Source organism: Bos taurus, chromosome 11 (genome assembly GCF_002263795.3).
Source record: "Bos taurus isolate L1 Dominette 01449 registration number 42190680 breed Hereford chromosome 11, ARS-UCD2.0, whole genome shotgun sequence".
Classification (NCBI taxonomy): domain Eukaryota; kingdom Metazoa; phylum Chordata; class Mammalia; order Artiodactyla; family Bovidae; genus Bos; species Bos taurus.
This window is the reverse complement of record NC_037338.1, coordinates 98,041,786-98,068,733: the sequence shown is the minus strand read 5'-3', so window position 1 is coordinate 98,068,733 and position 26,948 is coordinate 98,041,786. Positions and strand designations below refer to the sequence as shown.

Here is a 26,948-nt window from a genome sequence, read left to right as displayed (position 1 = left end):
CATGGGGTTGCAAAAAATCAGGCATGACTGAACACACACACACACGCATCCACACCCATATATATAACTTTCTATTTGGCAATAATTTTAAACTTACATAAAAACTGCAAGAATAAGAAGAGTGCAAAAAGCATCTGTCTTCCCTTTACCAAATTTACCTACTGCTAACATTTTACCCAACTATCCACTTGTTCACTACTTTCCCTCTACACACACACACACACACACACACTTTTTCTGAACCATTTAAGACTAAGTTGCATAAATAATATCCCTTTATTCTTAAATACCTCAATGTGTATTTCCCAAGAAGAAGAATATCTTTTTACATAACCCACGATACAGCTTTATCAACAATTGTAAATGTAACCTTGATATAATCCTTTAATCTGTTATCTGTATTCCAGTTTTGTCAATTGACTCAACAGTATTGCTTGAAGCATTTTCATTTGATTGTCATGTCTCTTTAGACTCCTTTAATCTGGAACTTTTCCACAGGTTTTCTTTGTCATTTGTGACACTGACATTTCTGAAGAATGTAGCACACACATACCTCTTATTTTTCTTTTTCTTTTTTTAAATAAAGCACTCCTCATTTGGGGTTTGTATGATGTTTCTCTATGATTAGATTCAAGTGATGTGTGCTTGGTTGGAATACAACATAAGCAAGGATTGTCCTTCTCAGCAGATCAGATTTCAAGATGTCCATCTGTTTCTCATTGGTGACAGTAATGTTGATCATCTGCCCAAAATGTTGCCTCTCAGTTTTGACCTTCTGATGTGATTCGAGAAGAGCATATAATTGGATTTTGTTCCTCATAGAATCTCTGGCTGATTCATTGTCAAAAGCTATTCGTTTTATAACCCTAAACCACGGGCAGTGCTCCTGGTCCACAGCTCTCTTCACTCTGCCACCATGTAGCACACAGCTATGACATCACCTGGAGTCCAGCAGTCAGCCTCAGGCATCATCTGACCAGACATCGGTGGGGTCCAGCCATGGCAACTGGCCTTACACCATCAGACCCACAGTGTACGGTGTGTGTCATGGTTCCAAGGCCCTGGATCCTAGAAAGCATCAGCAGAGATTGGAGAGGAAACTCTTCAGTCACCAGGACACTTAAGCCTCTGGAACCTCCAACACTTGCATGGCTCAGAGAGCTTCTTTAGCATCCCCAGTGATTTCTGATGGGCATTGAGAATCAATGCTCTATACCAAGGGTTCTAACAGAACCCAGAGGGAGCATGAACTTGGTTGGGGAAAAAAAAATCTTTCTTTTCCCTAGCTTTCAACTAAAATTCAGCATTTCATTCAATTATGAATGTATGCAAAAAAAAAAAAAGTAGAAGGAACAGCCTTCATAACCATGTCACCAAAAAAAAAAAAAAAGAAAAATCACAGATACTTTCAGAACTCATCCCAGTGAGTGCAGATCTCTCAAAATACTGCTCAAAATTACAACAGTTATGATATCTGCTGCTGAATTTGTTATTTAATATATTCATTGAAAAGCATGTATATTACAGTATTATAAATTAGGTTTAAAAGTAATTTTTATAACTATTTCAATACAACTGTTTTATAATTCCATGTATCTTGTTTAAAGCATAAAAAAATATTATTCTGAGGAGGGGGTTCAAAGGCGTAGAAAATGTCCTCCGACTCTAGACCCTCTGCAGCCCTGAATCTGCAGACTTGCCTCCTAGTGCTCTGAGTGTTGGCACCAGCGGAGTGGTGTAATACAGGTGAGGCAAGAGGCAGCATGCACCTGGGAGTGAGAGATGGGACTCTGGCCGGTGTCACACCCCAAACCTCCATTGAGTACAAACTGTCAATTATGAGTTCTTTTTTTAATGATCAAAAAGATACCTATTTAACTTTCATCTTCACAGAATACTAAACTGGGGAAAAACAACACCCAAAAAGTTGTGAGTCTCGTAGAGCAAGACACTTCCTGTCCCTTGTTAAAAGCACATATGATGAGGTGTAAAGACAAGAGTAAAGACAAGAAAACATGCAGGAACTGACAAAAGAAATGGAGGCTAAGCAGAAAACAAAAAAATCCCTCTGCTCAGGAGCCCAGAAGAAAGACTTTGAAAACCAGTTCCAATTCCTGATAATAAGCAGCAGTAGACAGGAAAGTGCACAAGTCTTTAGTGTACAGTGAAATGATTTTCAATCGGGGAAGGCAATGGCACCCTACTCCAGTACTGGAAAATCCCATGGATGGAGGAGCCTGGTAGGCTGCAGTCCATGGGGTCGTGAAGAGTGGACATGGCTGAGCGACTTCACTTTCACTTTTCACTTTCATGCATTGGAGAAGGAAATGGCAACCCACTCCAGTGTTCTTGCCTGGAGAATCCCAGGGATGGAGGAGCCTGGTGGGCTGTCGTCTATGGGGTCGCATAGCGTCAGACACGACTGAAGTGACTTAGCAGCAGCAGGATATATATATACACATATATATATATATATATCCTTGTGGGCTTCCAAGTTGGCATTAGTGGTAAAGAAACTGCATGCCAATGCAGGAGATGCAAGAGATGTGGATCTAATTTCTGGGTGGGGAAGATCTCCTGGAGGAGGTCATGGCAACCCACTCCAGTATTCTTGCCTGGAAAATCTCATGGACAGGGGAGTCTGGTGGGCTATAGTACATGGGGTCTCAAAGAGTTGGACAGGACAGAAGCAAGTGAGCACGCATGCACATACACCCTTTGTAACTACCTGATCAAGACAGAGAAGCTTTTCAGTACCCCAGAAGGCTCCTTCATGCATTTTCCCGGTCAACACTCAATCACACTCTGAAAGGTAAGCACTGTTGTGACTTTTATCACCATAGATTAGTTTTACTTACTCTTGAACTTCATGGAAACCAAATCATATCATCTGTATTCATTTGAGTCAGGTCCTTTGTTCTTAGACCTTACGTGTGTGACATCCACTTTATCAGTGAAGCAGTAGTTCAACCTTGCCTCACTGCTACACAGCAGTCCACGTATGAACTCCAAAATTCATGTATTCACTTTCCAGTTGATGGACATATGAATGGTTTCCAGTTTTTGGTAATTAAGAATAAAGCCATGATAGGGACTTCCCTGGTGGTCTAGTGGTTAGGACTCTGTGCTTCCAATGCAGGGGCCACAGGTTTGATCCCTGGTTAGGGAACTAAAGATCCTACATGCCACATGGTATGGCCAAATTAAAAAATAAATAAAACTCACACACAGAAAAGAATATAGCCACAGTGAACTCTCTTTTCTGTTGGGTGTACATCCTGGGACCCAGAGGATACAGACATTCAGTTTGAGTAGATATTATCAACAGTCTCTAAGAGGAAGGCACCAATTTACACAATTATCAATAAATAGAAGACTTCCAATTGCTCCACATTCTCTGGTCAACTCCGAGCAATTCAGTGCTTTAAATTTTAGTGGTTCTAGAGTAGGTGTGCATGTGTGCCTGCTATGTCACTTCAGTCATGTCCAACTCTTTGCGGCTCTATGAACTGTAGCCTGCCAGGCTCCTCTGTCCATGGATTCCCCAGGCAAGAATACTGGAGTGGGTTGCCATGCTTTCCTCCAGGGGATGTTCCCAACCCAGGGATCAAACCCACGTCTCTTATGTCTCCTGCACTGGCAGGCAAATTCTTTGCCACTACCACCCTGGAATGGGTGTAGTAGTACCCAATTGTTGTTTTAGTTTTACAATAAATTTTAACCATTTTAAGTATGACCTAAATTTTAGAGAAGATTCCAAAGATATAGAAACTTCCTACAGCACTTCAAGGTGATGATGAAACATTATTTACTTGATATCAATCAAAAAGAAAGTTAGGAGGAAATATTCCGATGAATACATTTATCAGACAACCAAACTTTAACATTGCAAATACCCATACTAATTGTATCCCTTTTTAGATAATCATTTGCTAGAAGGTATTGTGGAGCAATTAACTCAAATTCTTCTATACTGCAGACTTGCCTGAACACGTCAACAGGGTTGAATGAGTCTTGAGACTGAATCATTTCTGCATTAGATTCCAAAGCCCACAAAAGCTCCTTGTTGAGTTCCTTGTTTTGTTTTGCTTAACCACATATACTTGTGGGATGTGAAGGAAGATGACTGTATATGGCCAAGATACTGTGAGGAGAACTTAATAAAAATCCATGTGTAATACACCCATTTTATCTGAATGCTCTCTAATATTTGACTTTAAGCAGGGAGTCCACATAACACAAGCACTCCGACTACAAATGAGAGCCACAGTTTCATGTGATGCCTGTCATTTTTCAGAGTTCTTTCTAGAGTGAGTTTAATTAATGAGCAAATGTTTTAAAACTGACTTGCCCTCACTTTCTAGGCTAAATTGCAAAAGAACACTGGCAATAAAAAGATGGATCTTTAAAATAATAAACTAAAAAATGTCAACTTGCAAATATAAATATAAGCTGGTTGAAGAAAGTGAAATCACATGAAATTAAAATCCTTTCTTTCTCCCAACCCCCATGTCCTAATCTACTTTCTTTGCCTATAATAACCATGTCATCGGATTGGTTTGGATAGTCTCAGGTCCTTTTATGCATTTACAAAAATGTGTTTATACGTATGCACACACATTCACACACATACATATGAACATAGACACACATAACCCACTTTCATAAGTGGGGCAGGATTATAGATACTACACTGAAACTTCTTTCACTAAGAAAAAATCTTAGATTCTTGTCAGTACCTACAGATCTACCTTGTTCTTTTTAACGATTACATAGCTTTTTAAAAAAATTAAACACTTCAGTTGAGTATAGATGCAAAACCTATGTAAACATAAAAGGGCCTAAAGTAGAAAGTTAAGGTCCTCTAACTTCTTCCCTGACCTCCCATTTCCACTCCAGAAGCAATTACTATTAAATTCTAAGGTGTCCCTTTAGAAATTTTCTTGCATATTGGCAAGCATGCTTACCTTTTTTGTTTGTTTTTAAGGAAATGGGATATCAAACAAACCATTCTGGAGTTTGCCTTTAAGTCTAGTGCTGTATGGTGAACGTTTTCCTACGGTATTACATTTACCGCTACTTCATTCTAACAGCTACTAAGCATTCCATTGTATAAATGTATCATGATTTTCAAAATCATTCCTCTACTGATGGAAACTGAGGTTGTTTCCTGGTTATTTTTTTCCTATTTTAAAACAAAGCTTCAATGCACATCCTAGCAGTAGAACTGCTGACCAAATGGCATATGAATTTTTTCTTTTTCTTTTTTTTCTTTTATATTTTGGCCATGCTATGTGGCATGTGGGATCCCAATTCCCCAACCAGGGATCCAATTCACACCCACTGCATTGACAGTGCAGAGTTTTAATCACTGGACCACCAGGGAAGTTTCAGTATATGTGTCTTTAATAATTACTAATTGCCTTCCCAAAGGATTGTACTCATTTACATGTCCCCCAACAGTGTGTAATCCCATGGACAGAGGAGCCTGGTAAGCTACAGTCCACTGGGTCCCAAAAGAGTCTGACATGACTTAGTGACAAACAACAGCAGTGTGTAAGAGAACCATTCCCGTGCTAAGGAAGATAACTGTAAAAAGCTGAAAGACTGTCCCCCTGATTCATCATATACTAATTGCTACACACAAGTGAGCTGTAAGGGAGGTCTCCAGTGATCTACCCGAGGGTCAAATTCATTTTAATTAATAACCTGAATGAGTACGCAGATGGCAGGATAAGCACATCTGAAGGTAATACAAGATTCTCAGGGGGGTAAGCCTATTGGCTAACAGATGACAGATCAAGATGTCAAAAAAAATTTGATAATTAGCAATTATGGGACACATGAATAAGATTAAATTCAGCCTGGACAACTGTAAAATCCTACACTTAGGTACAAACACAAATTACACAAGTACATGGTGGAGAAGGCCAGGTGCTATAAAGTAGCAATTCTCTCTCTCTTTTTTTTATCCAGTAGGAGATGGAGGCTCAGCAACCTTGAATCCTTATCTGGTAAGTGGCGGAGCTGAGGTCTGAACCCAGGTTTGTTTGACTCCAATACATCTCCACTGCAGCATGAAGTTGCCTCACAGTGAAATAACAGCACACATGGAAAAGACTGGGGTGGGGTAGGGGTGGGGTTAGTATACTGTAGGTGCCTAATGAGTCCTCAGGCTTCGTGAAAAGAGGAGCGTGTGCATAGCAAGGAAGAGAAGGAGTCAGCCTCTGTGGCAGTGTGGGGCGAGCCCGGAGCTAGCTGCTCATTCCTGAGCACTTCCCCCTAAAAGATCCATTAACATGCTCCTCACATGTGTCAAGGAGCAGTGGCAAGGGTGATGATAAGTGGAACTGAGTCCACGTCTTAGGAGAAAAACAGCAGATGTCCTGGAATGCTGGAAAGCCTGTCATGTGGAAGAAGGCTCAGCCTTACACTACAGGCTCCAGAAACCATAAATAGAAACTCTGAGTGGAAAATAAAGACGGATGGATGCTGTTCAATAGAAAGAACTTTCTAGCAAAGAGAGATGCAGAAAAACGTAATGAACTTTAGAGTTGTGGTACGATGGGAAATATATATTTGGTCTTTGGTTCCTGGCACAGAGCTCCTAAAGCCCTTGGAACTTCCTGAGTAGTAAAGGTGACATGGGTATCTTTTGTCCAAATGAGGCAACTCTTGGTGGGCACCCAGCTAGCTTCAGGATGGGGCTGGCAGCTCGAAAGACCAAGCTTGATTAGAAGCTTGGAACTTTCAGCCCTACGCTGCAAACTTTGGGGAGGGGAGAGGGGCTGGAGATCGAGTTAATCAACAATGGCCAATGATTTAATCAACTACACCTAAGTGAGTTTCTGGGTTGGTGTGACATCAAGGTGCTGGGATGATGGTGGACTCAAAGAGGGACAGGAGCTCTATGCCCCACCCTCGATCCCCTGCCCTCTGAATCTCTCTCGTTTGGCTGTTCCCGAGTTGTATCCTTTCTAGTGAATGAGTATGGTAAGTAAAGTGCTTTCCTGAATTCTGAGAGTCACTTCAGTGAATTACTGAACATGAGGAGGGGGGTTATGGGAACCTCTGACTTAGTAGTCAAGTCAAACGGATGTGTGGGGACCCAATACTTGACACCGGTGTCTAAAGTGAGGGCAGCTGGTGGAACTGAGCCTGAAGCCCATGAAGTCTGATGCTAGCTCTGGGTTGTCAGGGTTAGAATTGAACTGAACTGTAGGAGACTCGACTCAGTTGGTGTCGGAACTGATTGGTATCCAGAGAGAACAAAAACCTATCAAGGAGAGATCAAGTTTCCATTCCTGGAGATAGTATATATTCAGGCAGGGACAGATGAGCTGACTGTTTGCAAAGCTGTCACAGGGATTCATGCCTTGGGTGGGGGATGGGCTTAGCTGAACTCTGGAGCAGGAAGGTATGGTCCACGGACTGTGCTGATGTGCCAAGAGTCTGTGATGGAGTCGACAGCAGTGGACAGCAAGTCTTAGGGGATGTAGCCAAATAAACAAATACATATTTTTAAAAAAGAACCATTTTTTAAAAAAGAGTGAACCAGAAAGGACCACCTCTTTCCCAAAGACTTCAAGGAAGGATGCCACTGTGCTGAGTGGAGTGTCTCTGAGGTGCTGAGACCACAAGCCAGCCTTCATGTAAACCTGCAGCTCCATTCTGTATTACTTGGGTGGCTTAAAAGTCTCGAGCTGGGAATTTAGTTTCAAGGTGTCTGGCAAAAGCAAAAGCAAACCCTTCCTCTGATTCTGAGAGTGATTCTAATATGTGGTTTTTCCCCACATGGCCTGGGTTGTTTGTGAAAGTGAAAGTTGCTCAGTCGTGTCCTACTCTTTGTGAACCCATGGGCTATACATAAGTCCATGGAATTCTCCAGGCCAGAATACTGGAGTGGGTAGCCTTTCCCTTCTCCAGGGGATCTTCTCAACCCAGGAATCAAACCCAGGTCTCCCACACTGCAGGCAGATTCTTTACCAGTTGTAATTCAACTCAATTCTGACACTGTCTGCCTAGAGATAGGGTCGGATCCCGAAGGTTAAGGGATCAGTCCCACAAGACTGCTTCTTCTCTGCAACTTCACATGCAAATTGCAGATCCCAGTTGTCACCTGTGCTTCTGATTAACTGGCTGTAGGTTGAAGGTTCTGACAAATCTCCCCTTGGGTTTGATTAATTTGTTAGAGCACAGACCTCAGAGAAACACTGTACTACCTAGATTGCTGGTTTATTATAAAAGAACATAACTCAGGAGCCGCCAGATAGAAGAGACACACAGGACAAGGTATGTGGATGTGGGCAGGTGTGGAGCGCCCATGCTCTCCAAGTGTGCACCTCTTCTGGAATCTCCATTGTTCATGCATCTGCAAGCTCTCCAAACCCTGTCCTTTTGGAGTTTTATGGAGGCTGCGTCACATAGGCACAATTGATTAAAGTATTAGTCATGGACGATTCAGCTCAATCTCCAGCCCCTCTGCCCTCCCAGAAGGTTGGGGTTGAACTGAAAGTTCTAACCCTCTAATCACGTGGCTGGCTCTAGTGACCAGCCCCCATCCTTAGGAAACTTAGGGGCTTTCCTAAAGACATCACGATCACCCTCACTAGAAAATCCCAAGGGTTTCAGGAGCTCTGTGCCAGGAAGAAGCTCAAGGACCAAATGATATATTTCTTATTATTAAATTGCAGTATCACACGCTCTACCAAGGGGCAACTCATCCTACACCTTCCATTATTCCTAAAAAGTCATCTTCAAGAACAACAAACAGCACACAATGAGGCTGCTGCTGCTGCTGCTGCTGCGTCGCTTCAGTCGTGTCTGACTCTGTGCGACCCCATAGACGGCAGCCCACCAGGCTCCCGTCCCTGGGATTCTCCAGCAGCCAAGCACAAAGAGAAATAGTACACCATGAGCGTGTGCCAGGAGAAAAGTCTAACAGACAGAAGGTCACCAAAAACCTCACATATGGGAATTATCAGCCACAGATAATAAAACCATTATACTATGTTTAAAGAAATAAAAAACAAATTTGACATTAACTGAAGGGAAGAGCAAACTATAAAAAGTGACCAAAAAAACCTTAGAATAGGCAATGGTTTCTTAGATACAACACGAAAAGCACAAGCAACAATACAAAAAAATAGATGAACTAGATGTTATCAAATTAAGACACTTTTATGTTTCAAAGGATACAATCAAGAGAGTGAAAAGACAACCTAGAGAATGAGAGGAAATTTTGGCAAATCATATCTGATAAAGCCCTAGTATCCATACTGTATCGAGAACTCTTAAATTGTAATAATAAGAGGAAAATAACTCAATAATGAAATTGCTTTGTAATTTTTGTTCACCAGCTTGAAAAACTTCAGACAGCTGTACTGAGCCTTTTAAAGCACTAACTGCTTTAACAAACTCAGAGCCTGCAGGTTTGTTTCCCTCTGAGTCTCAGGTTCCTCCATGATCTTTTATCAGGCAGGGTGCTAGCACTGTCCAGCGCTTTTAACTGAAGACCAGCTTGAGACTTTTTAAACCACCCAGGTGATACAGGATGGAGCTGCAAATTACAGGAGGGCTGGCCTGTGGCCATATAAAACCAGCCAAGGGGCTCCAACAGAGCACTCACGCTCATGGCTTTGGTGGAAACAAAACATAAGACAATAGCTGAGCCTTGGTATCGTATTTCCCACAGAAGCAATCCGAGACGGGACTGTGTTTTAAACACAACAGACGACAAGGATTTATTAAATCAGTAACTCCACCAAATGGTTTCAAGGATGTTAAGTGAACCACCCAAGGCTGTACTACTGGTGAATTGTGGGGCAGGATTTGAACCCAAGCAGCCTGACTCTAGAACTACTGCTGCCCATGATCCACTATAGGTGAGTTGCAGTCCCTGACCTTGTCCTCTGGTGTGAGGCATGGCCAAGAGACAGGGCCAGGTGAGGAGTGTTTGATAACCAAAGTATGTGGTGATCTTAGGACCACATGAAGGCTCCATTTAGGTCTTTCTGGGGAGGTATGGATTTCCTCTAGACACTGGTCTTGCTGCTGCTGCTGCTGCTAAGTCACTTCAGTCGTGTCTGACTCTGTGCAACCCCATAGATGGCAGCCCACCAGGCTCCCCAGTCCCTGGGATTCTCCAGGCAAGAACACTGGAGTGGGTTGCCATTTCCTCTCTTGGGGCCAAAGATGTGTTTATGTCTGATGGGACAAGCCAATGCAGTTTGTTCATTTCAGGCTGGGCTGAAGTTCTGTAAAATGTTGGAAGCAGAAAGATGTGCTGTGGTATAGTAACCTCTGGGTTTTCTGGGACTTAAGTTCTCCAAGTAGATACTCGGTGTGGTGGCCAGTAGATTTCCGAGCACTGGATAAAGAGCACTTGAGGCTTCTTCTCCCGACTTAGCTCCTGGGACACCCTTGGCGGCTTGACTCTGTGAGGATAGGACTGTCTTGTCTCACGAGCAGGACCACCAGGCGATGGCTGTTTCCAAGTTTCAGAAGCAAATTTCCCTGGGAGTTCTTTCTTCTATGCAGGTCAGCTGACATCATTCTGGACAAGAAGTATGTGGGCAGCTACTCAGGGGTTTAGCCCAAGTGGGGACTACCCCTTCTGCCTCCCAGCAAAGGCAAGTTACCACGTCTGGGTGAAGGGCTTTGCTAAGATAAGGCAAAGGTGAAGATGAGCAACAACTTACTGAATGCTGTGACTTTCAAGTTAAATTCATAGCCCATCACCAAGAACATGATTAAGGAGGCAGTCAGGAGGGCAAGGCTGGCCACCCAGCACTATCTGTGGGATCGACAACAACCATGATTACTATTACAGCTCTCACTCACCGAACTCTCACTGTATACCGGGCAGAGTGCTAATGGCTTTACAAGCTCAACTCGCTGAATCCTCTCAACAATCCCAAGACTGTTTCCTTCTCCCAGATGAAGAATATGGGCTCAGAAGGGGTCACACAACTAGGAGACGGGGGAGCTGGCATGTGAACCCAGGCCTGCCTGATGCCAAAGCTGGGGCTGCTGAAGCACTGCAGTGGGCCACCTCTCAGAGAGGCAGCAAAGAAGAAAAAGCTGGGGGGCTTAGCACTCTGCAGTTCTGGGGGTAGGCATTTAGGGATGGAGCAGACAGTGGAAGATTTATTTATTTATGGCTGTGCTGGGTCTCTGTTGCTGAACGTGGGCTTTCTCTAGCTGCGGCAAGCAGGGGCCACTCTTCATGGCTCTGCACAGGCCTCTCATTGAAGTGGCTTCTCTTGTTGCAGAGCATGGGTGGTCTCAAGTAGTTGTGGCACATGGACTTAGTTGCTCCTAGGCATGTGGGATCTTCCCAGGCCAGGGATGGAACCCGGGTCTCCAGCATTGGCAGGTGGATTCTTTACTGGACCACCAGGGGAGTTTGGCAATGGAAGTTTTAACAGAGAAAGGCCAGTGAGGCAAGGCCCTGTGGCCTATGGCACGGATGACCAGCAGAGCCTAGGAAGAAGGCTAGGGCCTCAGGCAGTGGCAGACAGGGACGGTCTCCTTTCCTGCTGTCCTCTGAATAAAGATAACGTTTTGTAATCACAGTCATTTTGCCTCTCTCTCCTGGACCTCGGCATTGCTCACATGGCAGTGCCAAGCTGACCAGTCCAGGAAAAGGGAAGAGCTAGGGTTCCGGGGACCGTTCACAAAGGATTATGTGAATTTGTCTTTGGCCCCATTCTGGCAGACCATCTTCCTGTGTCTCCCTGGCTTTATTACAGATCTATCAAAGGGTACCTTCACCCTATTAATAGCACCTTCCATATAAAGAACAATGGTACTTTCCCTTCCAGCAAAGCTCTGAAGAGCCCTACTGACCCTTCCCGGGCTCCCCTCAGGCAGGTCTTCTGTGGAAATGAGGATCACAGGCTGCTCACAGCTGTATCTCAGGTGCCATGATCAGGTGCTCAGTGATGTACAGGCCTCCTTACCTCATCTGAAGAGCCGTTTTCCACTCGAAACCTTCCGGCCCTTTGGATGGCTCCATCGGCATCACTGGAAATAAGCTGGGGAACAAAAGAGGACTCAGTTAGGAAGCTGTTTGCAACGCCCCTTCCATCTGTCTGTATCTGCCTAGAAGTTAAGTCAGATCCGGCAAGAGCTGGAGGGCCCAACCTGGAAACTGACCGTCTCTCGGAAGCTGTCAATCACGTTCTCACACAGGTGGCCCCATAGTCTTTAGGAAGCTGAAGAGTGAGGAACACCTAGCCCATGAGAGTGGACAGTAAGAGCATCAAATCTAAATTTGAACATATTCCAACATGGAAAAGCACTGAAAGGACGCTCCCTGAAAATCAACCTTAATAAGCGTCATAGGCGGACAAGTGCAGCTCACAGATGGCAAAAGGGAAAGCCAAGTCTCAAGTTCATCTGCCTTCACAGGAAAGCCTAAAAAACAATTAATGGCTGGCAGAAACTCAAGGCTCTACTAACATCACAGACAGCTCTTGTGCTTCATTCAGTTTCAGTTTCCAAAAGGCCAATTAGCCCTTTCCAAGGCAGGCAGACTGTATTTTAGCTCCAGCAATGTGATTCTTGCAAATAGTCTTCATTCAAGGAGCTCGAAGCCAGAAAGAGACATGCTTGTGTTCAGTCGCTTCAGTCCTGTCCGACTCTTTGCGACCCCATGGACAGTATCCCACCAGACTCCTTAGTCCACGGGGATTTTCTCCAGGCAAGAATACTGGAGTGGGTTGCCATGTCCTGCACCAGGGGATTTTCCCTGGCTAGAACCAAGGTTAGAACCTGCGTCTCCTGTGTCTCCTGCGTTGCAGGCAGATTCTTTACCACTGAGTCATCAGGGAAGCCCAGGAGTTAAGAGGAAATCAGGCCTTGGGCATCATTCCTCAAATCACTGACTCAAGATTTAACTTACCTTCTCCTAAATTGTCTGAATTTCTCAGTAGCAACTTGAGAGAATGACATGTCTTTTTTTCAACTTTTAAAATCTTCCCACAAATTTGCAGCAAAGATCTGCCAACGATTTCCATATCCCAGACCCATTAGAACATGCTTGCCCAGAGGGGCACTTCTCACCACTCTAATGCAAGACTCACTCAGTGAAAAGATACAAGGTTTCTTAAGAATGATTATCTCATGTTCTAACTTGTGTTTAAGAGACATGAAGGTGTGAAAATATGTGGAAATTTTTCACTTATCTTCAAGGAAACCTGTTTGTTTGAAAATGACTGATATACTTTTCCCATCATAAATACAAAAATAATAGAATATAATATTTACTGAGAGCTACTATGTACCATATATTCCTCTGGCCTTAATATTTGAGTCTCATAAAATAATACAAAGTAGATTCTGTCATTATTCTCATTTATAAGTGAGGAAGCTGAGGCAGAGGAAGGTTAAAATAACTAGGCAAGATTACATTTAGTCTGTGGTAGGCAGGCAGTGTGAACACAGGCAGTCAGATTCCAGAAGCCTGTTCTCCCCTGACCTCTACCCTACTTAACCATCCTCCATGGAATGTCCATAATAAGGTACAGTTTTTATACTTAACCTATATCCTGCAAAATAACTTTAAAAAAAAACATGAAGAAGATTTATGTATATGTTTAGCTTTGATGTTATCTGATCATTACACTGTTGATAAACTGAAAATGGGCAATAGAGGCTTTGTAGTAAAGAATTTAATTTACCCAGAGAGAGGTCTGGGGGTTTCCCTGGTGGTCTAGTGGTTAAGAATCCACCTTCCAATACAGGAGACTCGAGTCTGATCCCTGCTTAGGGAACTAAGATCCCATGTGCCTCGGGGCAACTAAGCCCAGGTGCTGCAAACTACAGATCTGCACACCCAGGAATCCAAGGGCCAAAACTAGACAGAGAAGCCCGTGTGCCACAATGAAAGATTCCGCATGCTGCAATGAAGATCCCATGTGCTGCAGCTAAGACTCAACATAGCCAGATAAATAAATACTTTTTTTTTTTTATTTTAAAGAGAGCAATACCTTTGTTCTGACCTTTATTCTCGGCTCCTGGGAGGTGATCTCTAAGCCCTGGGAATGTCCTACATGACTGTCTGTTTCTCTGGTGACTACTGAGCCACACGAGAGAGTATGGTGGGGGCGTTGGGTCTCTCGGTATCAGATCTACCTCTGGATACCAAGACTGAGATGGGCTTCCCTGGTTGTCACTACTCCACGTGTAGATCACACACGGTTGCCAGGAGGTGTTGATGCTGACCATGACACCATGGGAGAGGACAGCTGGAAGACCTGCATTTGGACTCTCCAGGCTCTGTCCCATGCGTTTGTTTCCTTGGCTGATTTTAATCTTTTGCTGTAATAAACAGTAAGTGAGCTTAACAGCTTTCTGCACACTCTGAGGTCACATCTGGATTTGGCAAGAGAAAGTGAAAGTCGCTCAGTCATGTCCGACTCTTTGTGACCCCATGGACTATACAATCCATGGAATTCTCCAGGCCAGAATACTGGAGTGGGTAGCCTTTCCCTTCTCTAGGGGATCTTCTCGAACCCAGGTCTCCTGTATTGTGGGCAGATTTTTTACCAGCTGAGCCACAAGGGAAGCCTTGGCAAGAGGAGAGAGCCGCAATCAATTACTAACGTCTGCCACTGGTATATAAAGAGAGAGGGTGATGCACACATCCTTGCATTAGAGGTTGGTAGACATACTCCTCACTCTAGCAGCGAGTCTCATCAGGGACTCAGAAGCTTGGGAGAAGGGCTGATCATCATTCACTGATTCACTCATTCATTCGCATAACAAATGTAAAGAGTGGTGGACTATATTCCAGACACTGCCGGGCACAGGCTATGATGACCTTTTCCTTGGCTGAGATTAGAACAAGAAGCTTATTGCTCATCTTGATTGACAGGTTCAAGAAGAAGAAAGGGAGGAAATATTGAATGATTTGATGGTTAGAAAGAATTCAGCTCCCTCTGAACAATCATCACAAAATTCTTGAAGACCCTGAACTTCCGCCTCCATCTAACACATTTAACGCTATCACCGTCACTCTCCCTACCACCAACCATCACCATAAGCTTGCTGTCATCTCTCCCTTGGGTGACTGCAACCACCTCCTAACTGGCCTGAATACCCCCCACCATCGCTTTTCTCCAAACCACACTTCATACCAAAGAGCAGGGATTTTGGCATCTACAAATCTGATTGCCCCGTGATCCCAGCTCCATCCTGGCAGCCCCTTCTTTCCCACCAGAGGACAAACACGCACGGGAACCCCTCACTTAGAAGGTCCTCCTCTCCCACCTTCCCCTCGTGAACTCCTCATCCTTCAATTCCACCACAGTCCCCACTTCTCAGACCCCTTCCCTGACTTCAATGCCCACGAAAACGCCCCCAGCAAGGCTCAGGGGGTGCTCAGGGTCCTGGTTGACGTTCTTTTGTGCCATTACCAGATTCATGCCTGTCTCTCCTCACTCCCTCTGAGAAACTCAGGAAGACTATTTTCTCACCGCTGTATCCCCAGAGCTATGCTCATTGCCTGACACAGTACTGATAATAAATATTTATTACACAGGAAACCCATCAATAGATGAATGCCAAATGCTATGGAAATGACCAAATGGATAGAAGACTGGTGGCAAGAGCACTTCCAGTCCCGGAAACCAAAGAAAGTTCGTTACTCACATACACGATTTCAAAGAGATTCTACCCAGTCTGTCATGAAAGAAAGACCAAAGGGAAGGACAGACCAAATCACAAGGCTGTGCAAGGGAAAGGCAGCCTGAGTAGCAACAGTCCAACTCGGCAGGTCGGACTGACGCTGCTGAGCTCACACTGCCAAGGCCTATCTGCCGTGAGGGCAGGTGTTCAGGCAGCAGGTGAGAAGGGGACCTACCAGTCCCACTGGGGAAGTGACTCTTGCTGGCACATGGAATGGCAGCCCCAGAGCTCCCCTGCCCTGCCACCCACCCCCCACCTCACAGCGGGCTCGGGTAGCTGGCTAAAAAAGCCAAGGGTGCCGTGGAGGCTGGTGCGGATGGGGACTGGTCCAGCAGCTGACATGAAAGGCGACAGTGCTCTAGTGAATGAGAGGTTGAAAAAAATAACACCGCAGGGGAAAAATAAATCCTTTTAATATGACAGAGAAGCTGTTTCCCTCAGTAGTTATCCTTCTATTACTCCTCATAAGCCTCTGATCCGGCCAGTTAAAACTTAAAAATCTATAAACTCTTCCATTTGTTGGAAGGAGATTGGACTTCGGAATGACACAACATCTACCAGAACCCATCTAAATGTCCAGTACTGCACAACCAAGGAGCCTCCCCCGAGTCTCTCCACGTGGTACAGAGTTCTGGCTGCCACCAAAATCCATTCTCACCATCTTCCACAGTAACGGAATTGTAGCCAGACACATAGCTAGACTACATTTCCCTCAAGGTGGCCATCTGACTTCATCTCCCCACTTGCAGGAGGGTCAAAGTCTCAGAGGCATGCAGGAATCCCAGCCCTTTAGAGAGGGGGTGCCCCCTGCCATGTGCTCTCTCCATCTCCATGGTTAAACCTCAATGGTGAAACCAGAGAGATCTCCAAGCCCACACTGAAGACAGAGGGTTCATTCCAAGCCTGACTATGTGGGACAGAGGCATCTGACAACTTAAAATGCTTGGCTAGTTGTGACAGATAAATATGCTTGTTTTTAACTGCATTTTGATATTCTAAACCATCAAGGAACAACAAAGAAAAAAATAATTAAACCTATGACAAGTCCATAATTTAAAATGTGGAAACTGATCTGAGGTATACGAACACATGTTCTAGAAAATATATTAACTACAAAAAGCAAAGGAAATTTGAGGCCATAGCTAATTGTAATAATTTGGGAGGATACTTGATCTATGAATATGAAACGATCTGTGATCAGCTTTCAGATGTAAAGCACAGTTTCTGAATTCGGAAATGGAAATCGCATCTCACAGGGACTACAGTGAATTCAAAGTTAGATACTGAGAAGAAAATGCCCCCCCCAAAAGTAAATTAGAATATCAGTTTGAGATAAACAGAGAAAAATGATTAGCAAAAGCACAGAGAACATACCTGGGAGGAAAATGCAAGGAATAATGGACCCAGGTGTTATTAAGATGGTCTTTGGGTAGACAACACAAGACTAACTAAATCATTACCTAGACCAACTCTCTCTGGTAAGGTCCCCTACTAGTGAGCTAGACCACAACTAGAGAACGCCTTTATTTGCTGCAGAACAGCCTGAGAGGTTCAGACACAAAGCAGAGAGCAGGCAGCCTGAGGTCTCGCCCCTCGGAGGCCAGCAGAGAGGAGGGAGCTGGCCAGTCTCCTCACACAGGAATATATCTGGCTCTTTGTTATTCTTTGGGAGAAAGGTCCAAAAAGGACATTACCAAGCATGCTCTGACCTCTGCAAGTGCTCTGCTGACCAGTTCAGTGACCATTAAGATGTTTTTTATTGGATCAATCCAATAAAAATCCAAACTCCTGAAGGATGGAATGAGGTAGAGGGGTAAAATGAGGACGTGGATAACGAGGCGACCGGAACTCCTCCTAGAGGTCATTAGAGAAACAGCACAGACACTACAATAAATATCAGCAGGTTACTCTCCCTGATAAAGGAAAAGACTCAAGGGTTGGGAATATAAATGAAACCCAATTCGCTGCGAGAAGCAACAAAATAGAACAATACAATAAGACAATAAATTATGAAAAAGAAAGGCAAAGTAATAAGTATTCATGGTAAGTTGTGGGGAAAATGGTGAGAGAATAATAAAATCAGAAGGTAGAACTTAGGAGAAAAGTATCTAATTTTAAAAGTAATGATACATGGGTAAAGAGATCTACTCACTCCCAACATATAATAATTATAGACACTCATTCTAAGACAAAACTATTATAAATAGATGGAGTTTCTAAAGTTATAATTATAATAGGGGATTTAGTATATTTTTCTCTGATAGGTCAAAGCAAAACTAGTAAGAAATTACAGAGAAATCAAATAATAAAATGAATAAGCATGATTTAGTAGACATATACAGAATTTATCAAGGTACAAACAGAAAAGACATACCTTTTAAGGGCGTCTATTAAAGCTGTAAAAACTGACCAAATACTGGATAGAAAACAAGCATGAATAAATTCGACAATAGAAACTGTACAGATGATTTTTCAGTACAGTGCAACTAAATGAGAAATCAGTGTCAAAAGGATACGGAAAGGGAATTTTAAAGCATACATCTGAAAAAACTCTTGGGTCAAGTAGGAAAACTAAGATAGGACACTATCCAGACATCAACAATAAGAACAGTACCTACCAAAACAGATAATGGGAGAGATGCTGTATTTACAGGAAAATTCATATTTCTAAATGATTTCATTGTTAAACAAGAAAGAATAAAAACAATAAACTACAGCATTAACTTCTAGAAGACACAAAAAGAACAATGAGATACACCCAGGGGAAACAGGGGCAAGGAATCAATAAAAGATCAGAGCAGAAATTACAGATTTAGAAAGACAGTAGAATCAATAAACACATCAGGCCAGGAAGCCTGATCCTGAAAAGCAAAGAGTGCTCACTTTGGGAGCACATATACTAAAATTGGAACAGTACAGAGAAGATTAGCATGGCCCCTGAGTAAGGATGACATGCAAATTTGTGAAGCATTCCATATCTTTATAAATTCAGACTTTGTGATTAACAGATACACACTGCTGCTGCTGAGTTGCTTCAGTCGTGTCCAGACTCTGTGCAACCCCATAGACGGCAGCCCACCAGGCTCCCCTGTCCCTGGGTTTCTCCACGCAAGAACACTGGAGTGGGTTGCCATTTCCTTCTCCAATGCACGAAAGTGAAAAGCAAAAGTGAAGTTGCCCAGTCGCGTCCAACTCCTAGCGACCCCATGGACAGCAGCCTACCAGGCTCCTCCGTCCATGGGATTTTCCAGGCAAGAGTACTGGAGTGGGGTGCCATTGCCCTCTCCCAGATACACACTACTGTACATAAAACAGAGAAACAACAAATATTTACTGTATAGCACAGGAAACTATGTTCAAAATCTTATAATAATCTATAATGGAAAATAATATGAAAAAAATATATACATAAATATATATATACATAATACGTTAGGTCTGTGAATCAAAGCAAATTGGAAGCGGTCAAACAGGAGATGGCAAGAGTGAACATCAACATTTTAGGAATCAGTGAACTAAAATGGACTGCAATGTGTGAATTTAACTCAGATGACCATTATATCTGCTACTGTGGGCAAGAATCCCTTAGAAGAAATGGAGTAGCCATCATAGTCAACAAAAGAGTCCGAAATGCAGTACTTGGATGCAATCTCAAAAATGACAGAATGATCTCTGTTCGTTTCCAAGGCAAACCATTCAATATCACAGTAATCCAAGTCTATGCCCTGACCAGTAATGCTGGAGAAGCTGAAGTTGAACAATTCTATGAAGACCTACAAGATCTAGAACTAACACCCAAAAGAGATGTTCTCTTCATTATAGGGGACTGGAAAGCAAAAGTAGTAAGTCAAGAGATACCTGGAGTAACTGGCAAATTTGGCCTCGGAGTACAAAATGAAGCAGGTCAAAGGCTAACAGAGTTTTGCCAAGAGAACAAACTGGTCATAGCACACACCCTCTTCCAACAACACAAGAGACGACTCTACACATGGACATCAACAGATGGTCAGTATAGAAATCAGACTGATTATATTCTTTGTAGCCAAAGATGGGGAGAAGCTCTATATAGTTAGCAAAAACAAGACCAGAAGCTGACTGTGGCTCATATCATGAACTCCTTATTACCAAATTCAGACTTAAATTGAAGAAAGTAGGGAAAATCACTAGACCATTCTGGTATGACCTAAATCAAATCCCTTATGATTATACAGTGGAAGTGAGAAATAGACTTAAGGGACTAGATCTGATAGAGTGCCTGAAGAACTATGGATGGAGGTTCATGACACTGTACAAGAGGCAATGATCAATTCCATCCCAAAGAAAAAGAAATGAAAAAAGGCAAGATGGTTGTCTGACAAGGCCTTACAAATATCTGAGAAAAGAAGAGAAGGTAAAGGCAGAAGAAAAGGAAAGATACACCCATCTGAATGCAGAGTTCCAAAGAATAGCAAGGAGAGATAAAAAGCCTTCCTCAGTGATCAATGCAAAGAAATAGAGGAAAACAACAGAATGGGAAAGACTAGAGATCTCTTCAAAAGGATTAGAAATATCAAGGGAATATTTCATGTAAAGATGAGCACAATAAAGGACAGAAATAGTATGGACCTAACAGAAGCAGAAGATATTAAGAAGAGGTGGCAGGAATACACAGAAGAACTGTACAAAAATGATCTTCAGTACCCAGATGACCATGATGGTGTGACCAGTCACCTAGAGCCAGACATCCTAGAATGTGAAGTTAAGTGGGCCTTAGGAAGCATCACTACGAACAAAGCTAGTGGAAGTGATGGAATTCCAGTTGAGCTATTTCAAATCCTAAAAGGTGATGCTGTGAAAGTGCTGCACTCAATATGCCAGCAAATTTGGAAAACTCAGCAGTGGCCACAGGACTGGAAAAGGTCCGTTTTCATTCCAATCCCAAAGAAAGGCAATGCCAAAGAATGCTCAAACTACCACACGGTTGAATTTATCTCACATGCTAGGAAAGTAATGCTCAAAATTCTCCAAGTCAGGCTTCAACAGTACATGAACTGTGAACTTCCAGATGTTCAAGATGGATTTAGAAAAGGCATAAGAACCAGAGATCAAATTGCCAACATCAGTCGGATCACTGAAAAAGCAAAGAGAGTTCTGGAAAAACATTTACTGCTTTATTGACTTTGCCAAATCCTGTGACTGTGTGGATCACAACAAACTGTGGAAAATTCTGAAAGAGATGGGAATACCAGACCACCTGACCTACCTCCTGAGAAATCTGTATGCAGGTCAAGAAGCAGCAGTTAGAACTGGACATGGAACAACAGACTGACTCCAAATCAGGGAAGGAGTACGTCAAGGCTGTATATTGTCACCCTGCTTATTTAACTTAAATGCAGAGTACATCAGGCAAAATTCCAGGCTGGATGAATCATAAGCTGGAATCAAGATTGGTGGGAGAGATATCAAAAACCTCAGATATGCAGATGACACCACCCTTATGGCAGAAAGTGAAGAAAAACTAAAGGACTTCTTGATGAAAGTGAAAGAGAAGAGTGAAAAAGTTGGCTTAAAACTCAACATTCAGAAAACTAAGATCATAACATCCAGTCCATCACTTCATGGTAAATAGATGGGGAAACAATGAAAACAGTGAGAGACTTTTATTTTTGGGGACTCCAAAATCACTGCAGATGGTGACTGCAGCCATGAAATTAAAAGATGCTTGCTCCTTGGAAGAAAAGCTATGATCAACCTAGATAGAATATTAAAAAGCAGAGACATTACTTTACCAGCAAAGGTCCATCTAGTCAAAGCTATGGTTTTTCCAGTAATCATGTATGGATGTGAGAGTTGGACTATAAAGAAAGCTGAGTGCCAAAGAATTGATGCTTTTGAACTGTGGTGTTGGAGAAGATTCTTGAGAGTCCTTTGGACTGCAAGGCGATCAAACCAGTCAATCCTAAAGGAAATCAGTCCTGAATGTTCATTGGAAGGACTGATGCTGAAGCTGAAATTCCAATACTTTGGTCACCTGATGCTAAGAACCAACTCATTGGAAAAGACCCTGATGCTGGGAATGATTGAAGGCGGGAGAAGGGGACAACAGAGGATGAGATGGTTGGATAGCATCACCAACCCGATGGACATGAGTTTGAGTAGGCTTCGGGAGTTGGTGATGGACAGGGAAGCCTGGTGTACTGCAGTCCATGGGGTCACAAAGAGCTGGACACGACTGATCGACTGAACTGAATACACATAACTGAATCACTTTGCTGTACACCTGAAACTAACACAATAATGTAAATCCACTATATTTCAATAAAATAAAAAGCAAAGAAAAACACAAATATATGGATTGATAAATAAAATATAATTGCTAAAAAGAAAAGAGATTTTTTTAAGATGTGAGAGAATACAATATGAGACTATGCAAATATTACCAAAAACTTCAGTGAAATGTAAAATTTCTAGGAAAATACATATAAAGAAGATTATTTGAAAAAGGAGAAAGAAACCTGAATATAGTAGCAACTATAGAACTGAAGAGGTTGTCTGCCCCAAAGAGGCAGCCCTGGCTCAGAGAGCCTTTGAGGAGGGGAAGGGTCCTGTCCTCACCTGCCAGCCATACCCTCACTCATAGTAATGCAGTTTCCCTGGAGAAGAAGCAAATAGCAGAGTTCTTTTGTATTTGTTTTGGTACACAAGTTCAGGGAAATGTATTAATGTACATATATATGTATTTTTTTAATGCGGACAATTTTTTTGAATGTTTTACAATACTGTTTCTGTTTTGGTTTGTTTGTTGGTGTTTTTTTTTTTTTTTGGCCATGAGACGTGAAGTCATAGCCCTCTGACAAGGGATCGAACCCTCACCCCCTGCGTTGGAAGGCGAAGTCTTAACCACTGACTTAACCCACCAAGGGTCAGGGAAGGCCCTTAACAAATATTCAACATCAGTAATGTTAAGAAGAAAAGACAAGCTCTTTATGTTATTTTACTTTGTTTTGTCTAACGTCTCTAATCTGGTCATACACCACATACACCAAAGGCTCAGTGCTGGGGAGCACTGAGCCTAAGAGAGAAAAGGGAAAAAGCAAATCATCAGTTAGGCTCTGCCCAGCCCTGCAAGGGATTCCTTTAGAGATCCTGCACTGGCCAGTACTGGGACCACTAGCCCCATTCAGATCTAATTTTAAATTAATTAAGATAAAGTAAAAACCACTCAGTTCCTCTGTGGCACTGTCCATATTTCAAGTGTTCAGCAGCCCCAGGTGGTGGCTACACTGGACAGAGCAAATGACAAATTTCCACAGTCGTGGAAAGTTCTAATGGACAGGACTGTGTGACATGCTGGACCTTGATGCAACTCAGGGTGACCAAGATCAATTCAGTTTCTCAGGCTGAATCACCTTCAGCTAGCTGAGTACACTAAAAATGGTGGAAATTCATGTAATTTAGTATCTGCAGTAGAGGCTTTGTTTCAATCTCAGCCAAACTGATTCATTGAACACTAAACAGTGTTTAATATTTTAGATGTTTTATTTCTGGTAAAAAGTAATCTCCAAGCACTTATAACCATCTGTATGATTCAACAAACTAACGTAAAAGAAAAAATTAAAAACAGGAATAATAAAGTGGTATTCATTAAGTACTATAAATAAAAGTATTATTAGCTTAATATTAGAGGCAATTAGATGAGAATATTTCCTAAATTAATACAAATACATAAAATTTCAGAAACATAAGGCTCTTCTCTCCACTGAATTGCTTTGTTTCTTTGGGCTGGTGTCTGTTTCCACACCTACAGAAGTGCTAGGATTCCCTGTGATTCTGCTTATCACACACTGGGTACTTGACATTCAGGTATATATAAGTCACAGAAACAGTATTTTAATCTAGGGAAAGATCTTTTAACATTTATGTAAGTTATATCTTTAAAAATAAGATTTCAGATTTCTATCCCCCATCCCCAACTCCTTTCTTTGACACGAGTGGTTACAAGTGTGGATTTTAGCACCCAACTTATCAGGTTCAGTTCCACACTTACTAGCTGCGTGACCTTGGGCAAATCACTTGATTTTTCCTCCCTAAATTTCATTTTCCTTATCTCTAAAATGAGGACAAAAAATAAAATGAAGACAATGACTGTAGCCACTTCTAGGTTTGGGGAGAGAATTCAACAATATAAAACATGGAATGATCCTAGAATAGTGCCTGAACATAGGATGTGTTCAATCATGTTATAACAACATGTATTTTAATAACATGTATGGTAATGATTAATATAAAAGGCCCTGATTATTGCTAGTATGAGTAAAACATTTCAATGCTGCATTTAAACTCTTGGAAAGTCTGTTTAAATGTTTGTCGCTCTTCCAACATTATTGAGAACCTATTTCCCCAGGCCTGTACTAACTGCTGGATTTATAAAGACAAATGCAACATGATCTGTACCCTAGAGGAGCACAGAGCCTAGTGGGAGAGACAGATACACACACGTAAACAGATAAATCACACACAACCTGGTTAAATGCCACGGCACAGAAGAAAGTACGGAGCACACGGGGAGGTCAGATGCTGCAGGGATAACTGCCTGGGGGAGCTGAAGGTCTCATTGCTATCATGCAATTTATTTATTTATTTTTAAAATATGTACTTACTTATTTGCTAGGCTGTGACGGGTTTTAGTTGTGGCGCTCGGGATCTTTTCAGTTTGGCATGCAAACTCCTAGTTGTGGCATGTGGGATCTAGTTTCCTGATCAGGGATAGAACTGGGCCCCTTGCACTGGGAGTGCAGTCTTAACCACTGGACCACCAGGGAAGTCCCACTATAATGCAATTTATTCTAGAAGATGTATAGGACCTTTAAGAAATGATTTCCAACATAAGCAGATTTTAAAAACTACCAATACTGGTCAAGCAGACCATCTGCATATGCAAATCAGACATGTACACACACACACACACACACACACCTGACTTAGAAATACTCAGAAGGGAAGAAATAGATTCAAAATGTTTGCATCAAAAAAAGGTGGGGAGATAACGCCTGAACATGGGTGGAAACAGCCATCCCCTGACTGGATTCCTTCTCCAGTGACTCTTGGTCACTTCCACTGCCTGCAGGGAGAGGTCAGAGCAGGTGTTCTCTTCCTCCCACTCTTTCCTTCATCCTATTCTGCCCGTGCAAAGGGGCGGGGAAAAGACTTGGGAGGTTGGGTGGCTGGAGTGCTGAGCACCAGGGTGCATGTCAGAGTACCCAAATCAGTTAGAATAGTCTCCAACTAGGACGATAAACGTTGACTGAAGAACCAGCAGGGTCCTGGATCTGGGCTCAGACTTATCATCCACATCTCTGGCCACCATCCTCAGCAAACTCTATATCCATCACAGTAATCTCTCTGATGTCTTGAGCTCGCACCCTTCTGCTTTCTCAAATCTAATGACCTCACTTGACTTCATGACTTTGTCATCCATTCCCAAGACCCCAAACCCATTCTCACCCACACTAGTAGAGTGTTGTCATCATAGTACCTGACATAAACCCACTCTGGCTCTCTCTGGTATACATGTTAGCTGGGGATCTATGGTTATTCACGTCAACACTGCATTTACAATCCCCTGAGTCAAATCCCAGCTCTCAATCACCCCCTACTAAGTAAACTCTCACTCTCTCCTTCTCTGTTCAAAGAAACAAATTTCCATGTGGCTAGGACTACGACAAGCTCATGCTCCTTGACCATGGCTAGATCCTCACTACCACTCTCCAGTTCTTTTACCCATTTCTTTTTTACTTCCCATTATATCTCCCATCTTGGTCCTGACTTAGCAATCACCAAGTCATCACTCCAGAAACACATTTTCTTCTAAGCAGTGACTTTTCCACCTGTTCTATTGAGAAATCTGAGGTAAGTCAGCACAAGTATTCTACTCTAACCTTTCATCTCGAAGCATATCTATCCATCTTGGCTTCTTCATTAAAATAATATCTGACTAGCAGTCTCTGATACTCAAATTCCCAGTAAAATATTTGGGAAGATTCAGCACAAAAGATGACAATTCATGAATCTGAGACTGATTTCCCAACCTATGGCCAGAATATTAGGACATTTTTTACCTATTCTATGGCCAATGGAGAATAACTGGGAAACCTATTTGGTCACTGACTTTGTTAGCTGAAACAGAACAAATCTCTGGTCATCACAGAAAGCTGGATGGCAATTTATTTTCTCTTCCCCATCTCCTTTGGGCTAAGAAACCCTGGATCTATATAAAGAATAACAATAAAACACTGGAAGTCATCTTTCTACTGCACGAGCACTGCATTTTAAGGTAGCTCTAGCCACTCCAGCACCTCTTTTTCCTCTCTAAGAAAACATCCGGTTAGATGGGGGCAGGGAGAGAGACAAAGTCTATGTTAGAAAATGCAGCCTTAGGACGTCCCTGGTGGTCCAGTGGATAAGAATCTGTGCTCCAAATGCAGGGGGCCAAGTTCCATCCCTGGTCAGGGAACTAGATCCCACATGCCACAACTAAAGATCCTGTGTGCTGCAGCTAAAGATCAAAGATCTCGAGTACTGCAACTAAGACACAGTACAACCAAATAAACAGATAAAAAGACAGAAAATGCAGTCTTCATAAGTGAAGGGCCATAGGCAGGGAGAGAGACAGGAAGGGTCCTGGTAGCAGAGCACCCTGGGGGACACAGTTTTGTCAATATGCCAAGCAAGTGGTCACACCAAAGTGTGGTTGGGTATGAGGGGATTTCACCTTGGTAATCTCCAACCAATTCTTTACACAGATGGTGTCTTCTCAAGTTTATGTAAAGAGCTAGGCAAACATTAATATTCCTCTTCCAACCAGACTGCTACCCATAGCCCTCTAAGTCCTGGCTATATGTATAAATTCTAGAGCCACCGGTTCAGAGAAGCAAAAAGCCAAGCATGGAGGACATCCTATCCCTTTCCAGCAGAGCTTTACTAGAGAAACACCAACTAGACCCTGGACAGTGATCAGGGAGCTTTGAATAACCACCAGCCATCCAGACGTTTGGTTCAGAAAAGCTGCGGGACCCAAAAGGACGAGAGCTCAGGGTCAGTTGTACATTTTGTCTGTTGACAATAAAAAGTCTGAATAACTCTTTGTGTTTTTCTCAAGATTCTGTATTATAAAAAGGAAAAAAAATCACAAACATGGGAGTTATTTAAAGTAATGCTACATATGATCCTGAAAACTGAAAAAAAGAAGCACATCATTTTTTACTATGAAACCAAAA

General features: G+C 42.6%; 1 protein-coding gene and 2 non-coding genes across 5 annotated transcripts in view; 2 read left to right on the top strand and 1 right to left on the bottom strand.

Annotated features, from left to right (window-relative positions):
• GARNL3 (GTPase activating Rap/RanGAP domain like 3) overlaps positions 1–26,948 on the bottom strand; it is a 166,656-nt gene that overhangs the window by 78,699 nt on the left and 61,009 nt on the right. For all 3 annotated transcript variants that reach the window (XM_005213214.5, XM_059891125.1, NM_001077872.2), the window contains 1 exon segment: positions 11,964–12,038. In XM_005213214.5, the coding sequence (XP_005213271.2) occupies positions 11,964–12,038 (75 nt within the window).
• TRNAG-UCC (transfer RNA glycine (anticodon UCC)) lies at positions 3,097–3,169 on the top strand. The gene has a single exon. It is a non-coding gene; the product is annotated as a tRNA-Gly (tRNA).
• LOC112448963 (U6 spliceosomal RNA) lies at positions 18,569–18,675 on the top strand. Its single transcript, XR_003037412.1, has one exon. It is a non-coding gene; the product is annotated as a U6 spliceosomal RNA (small nuclear RNA).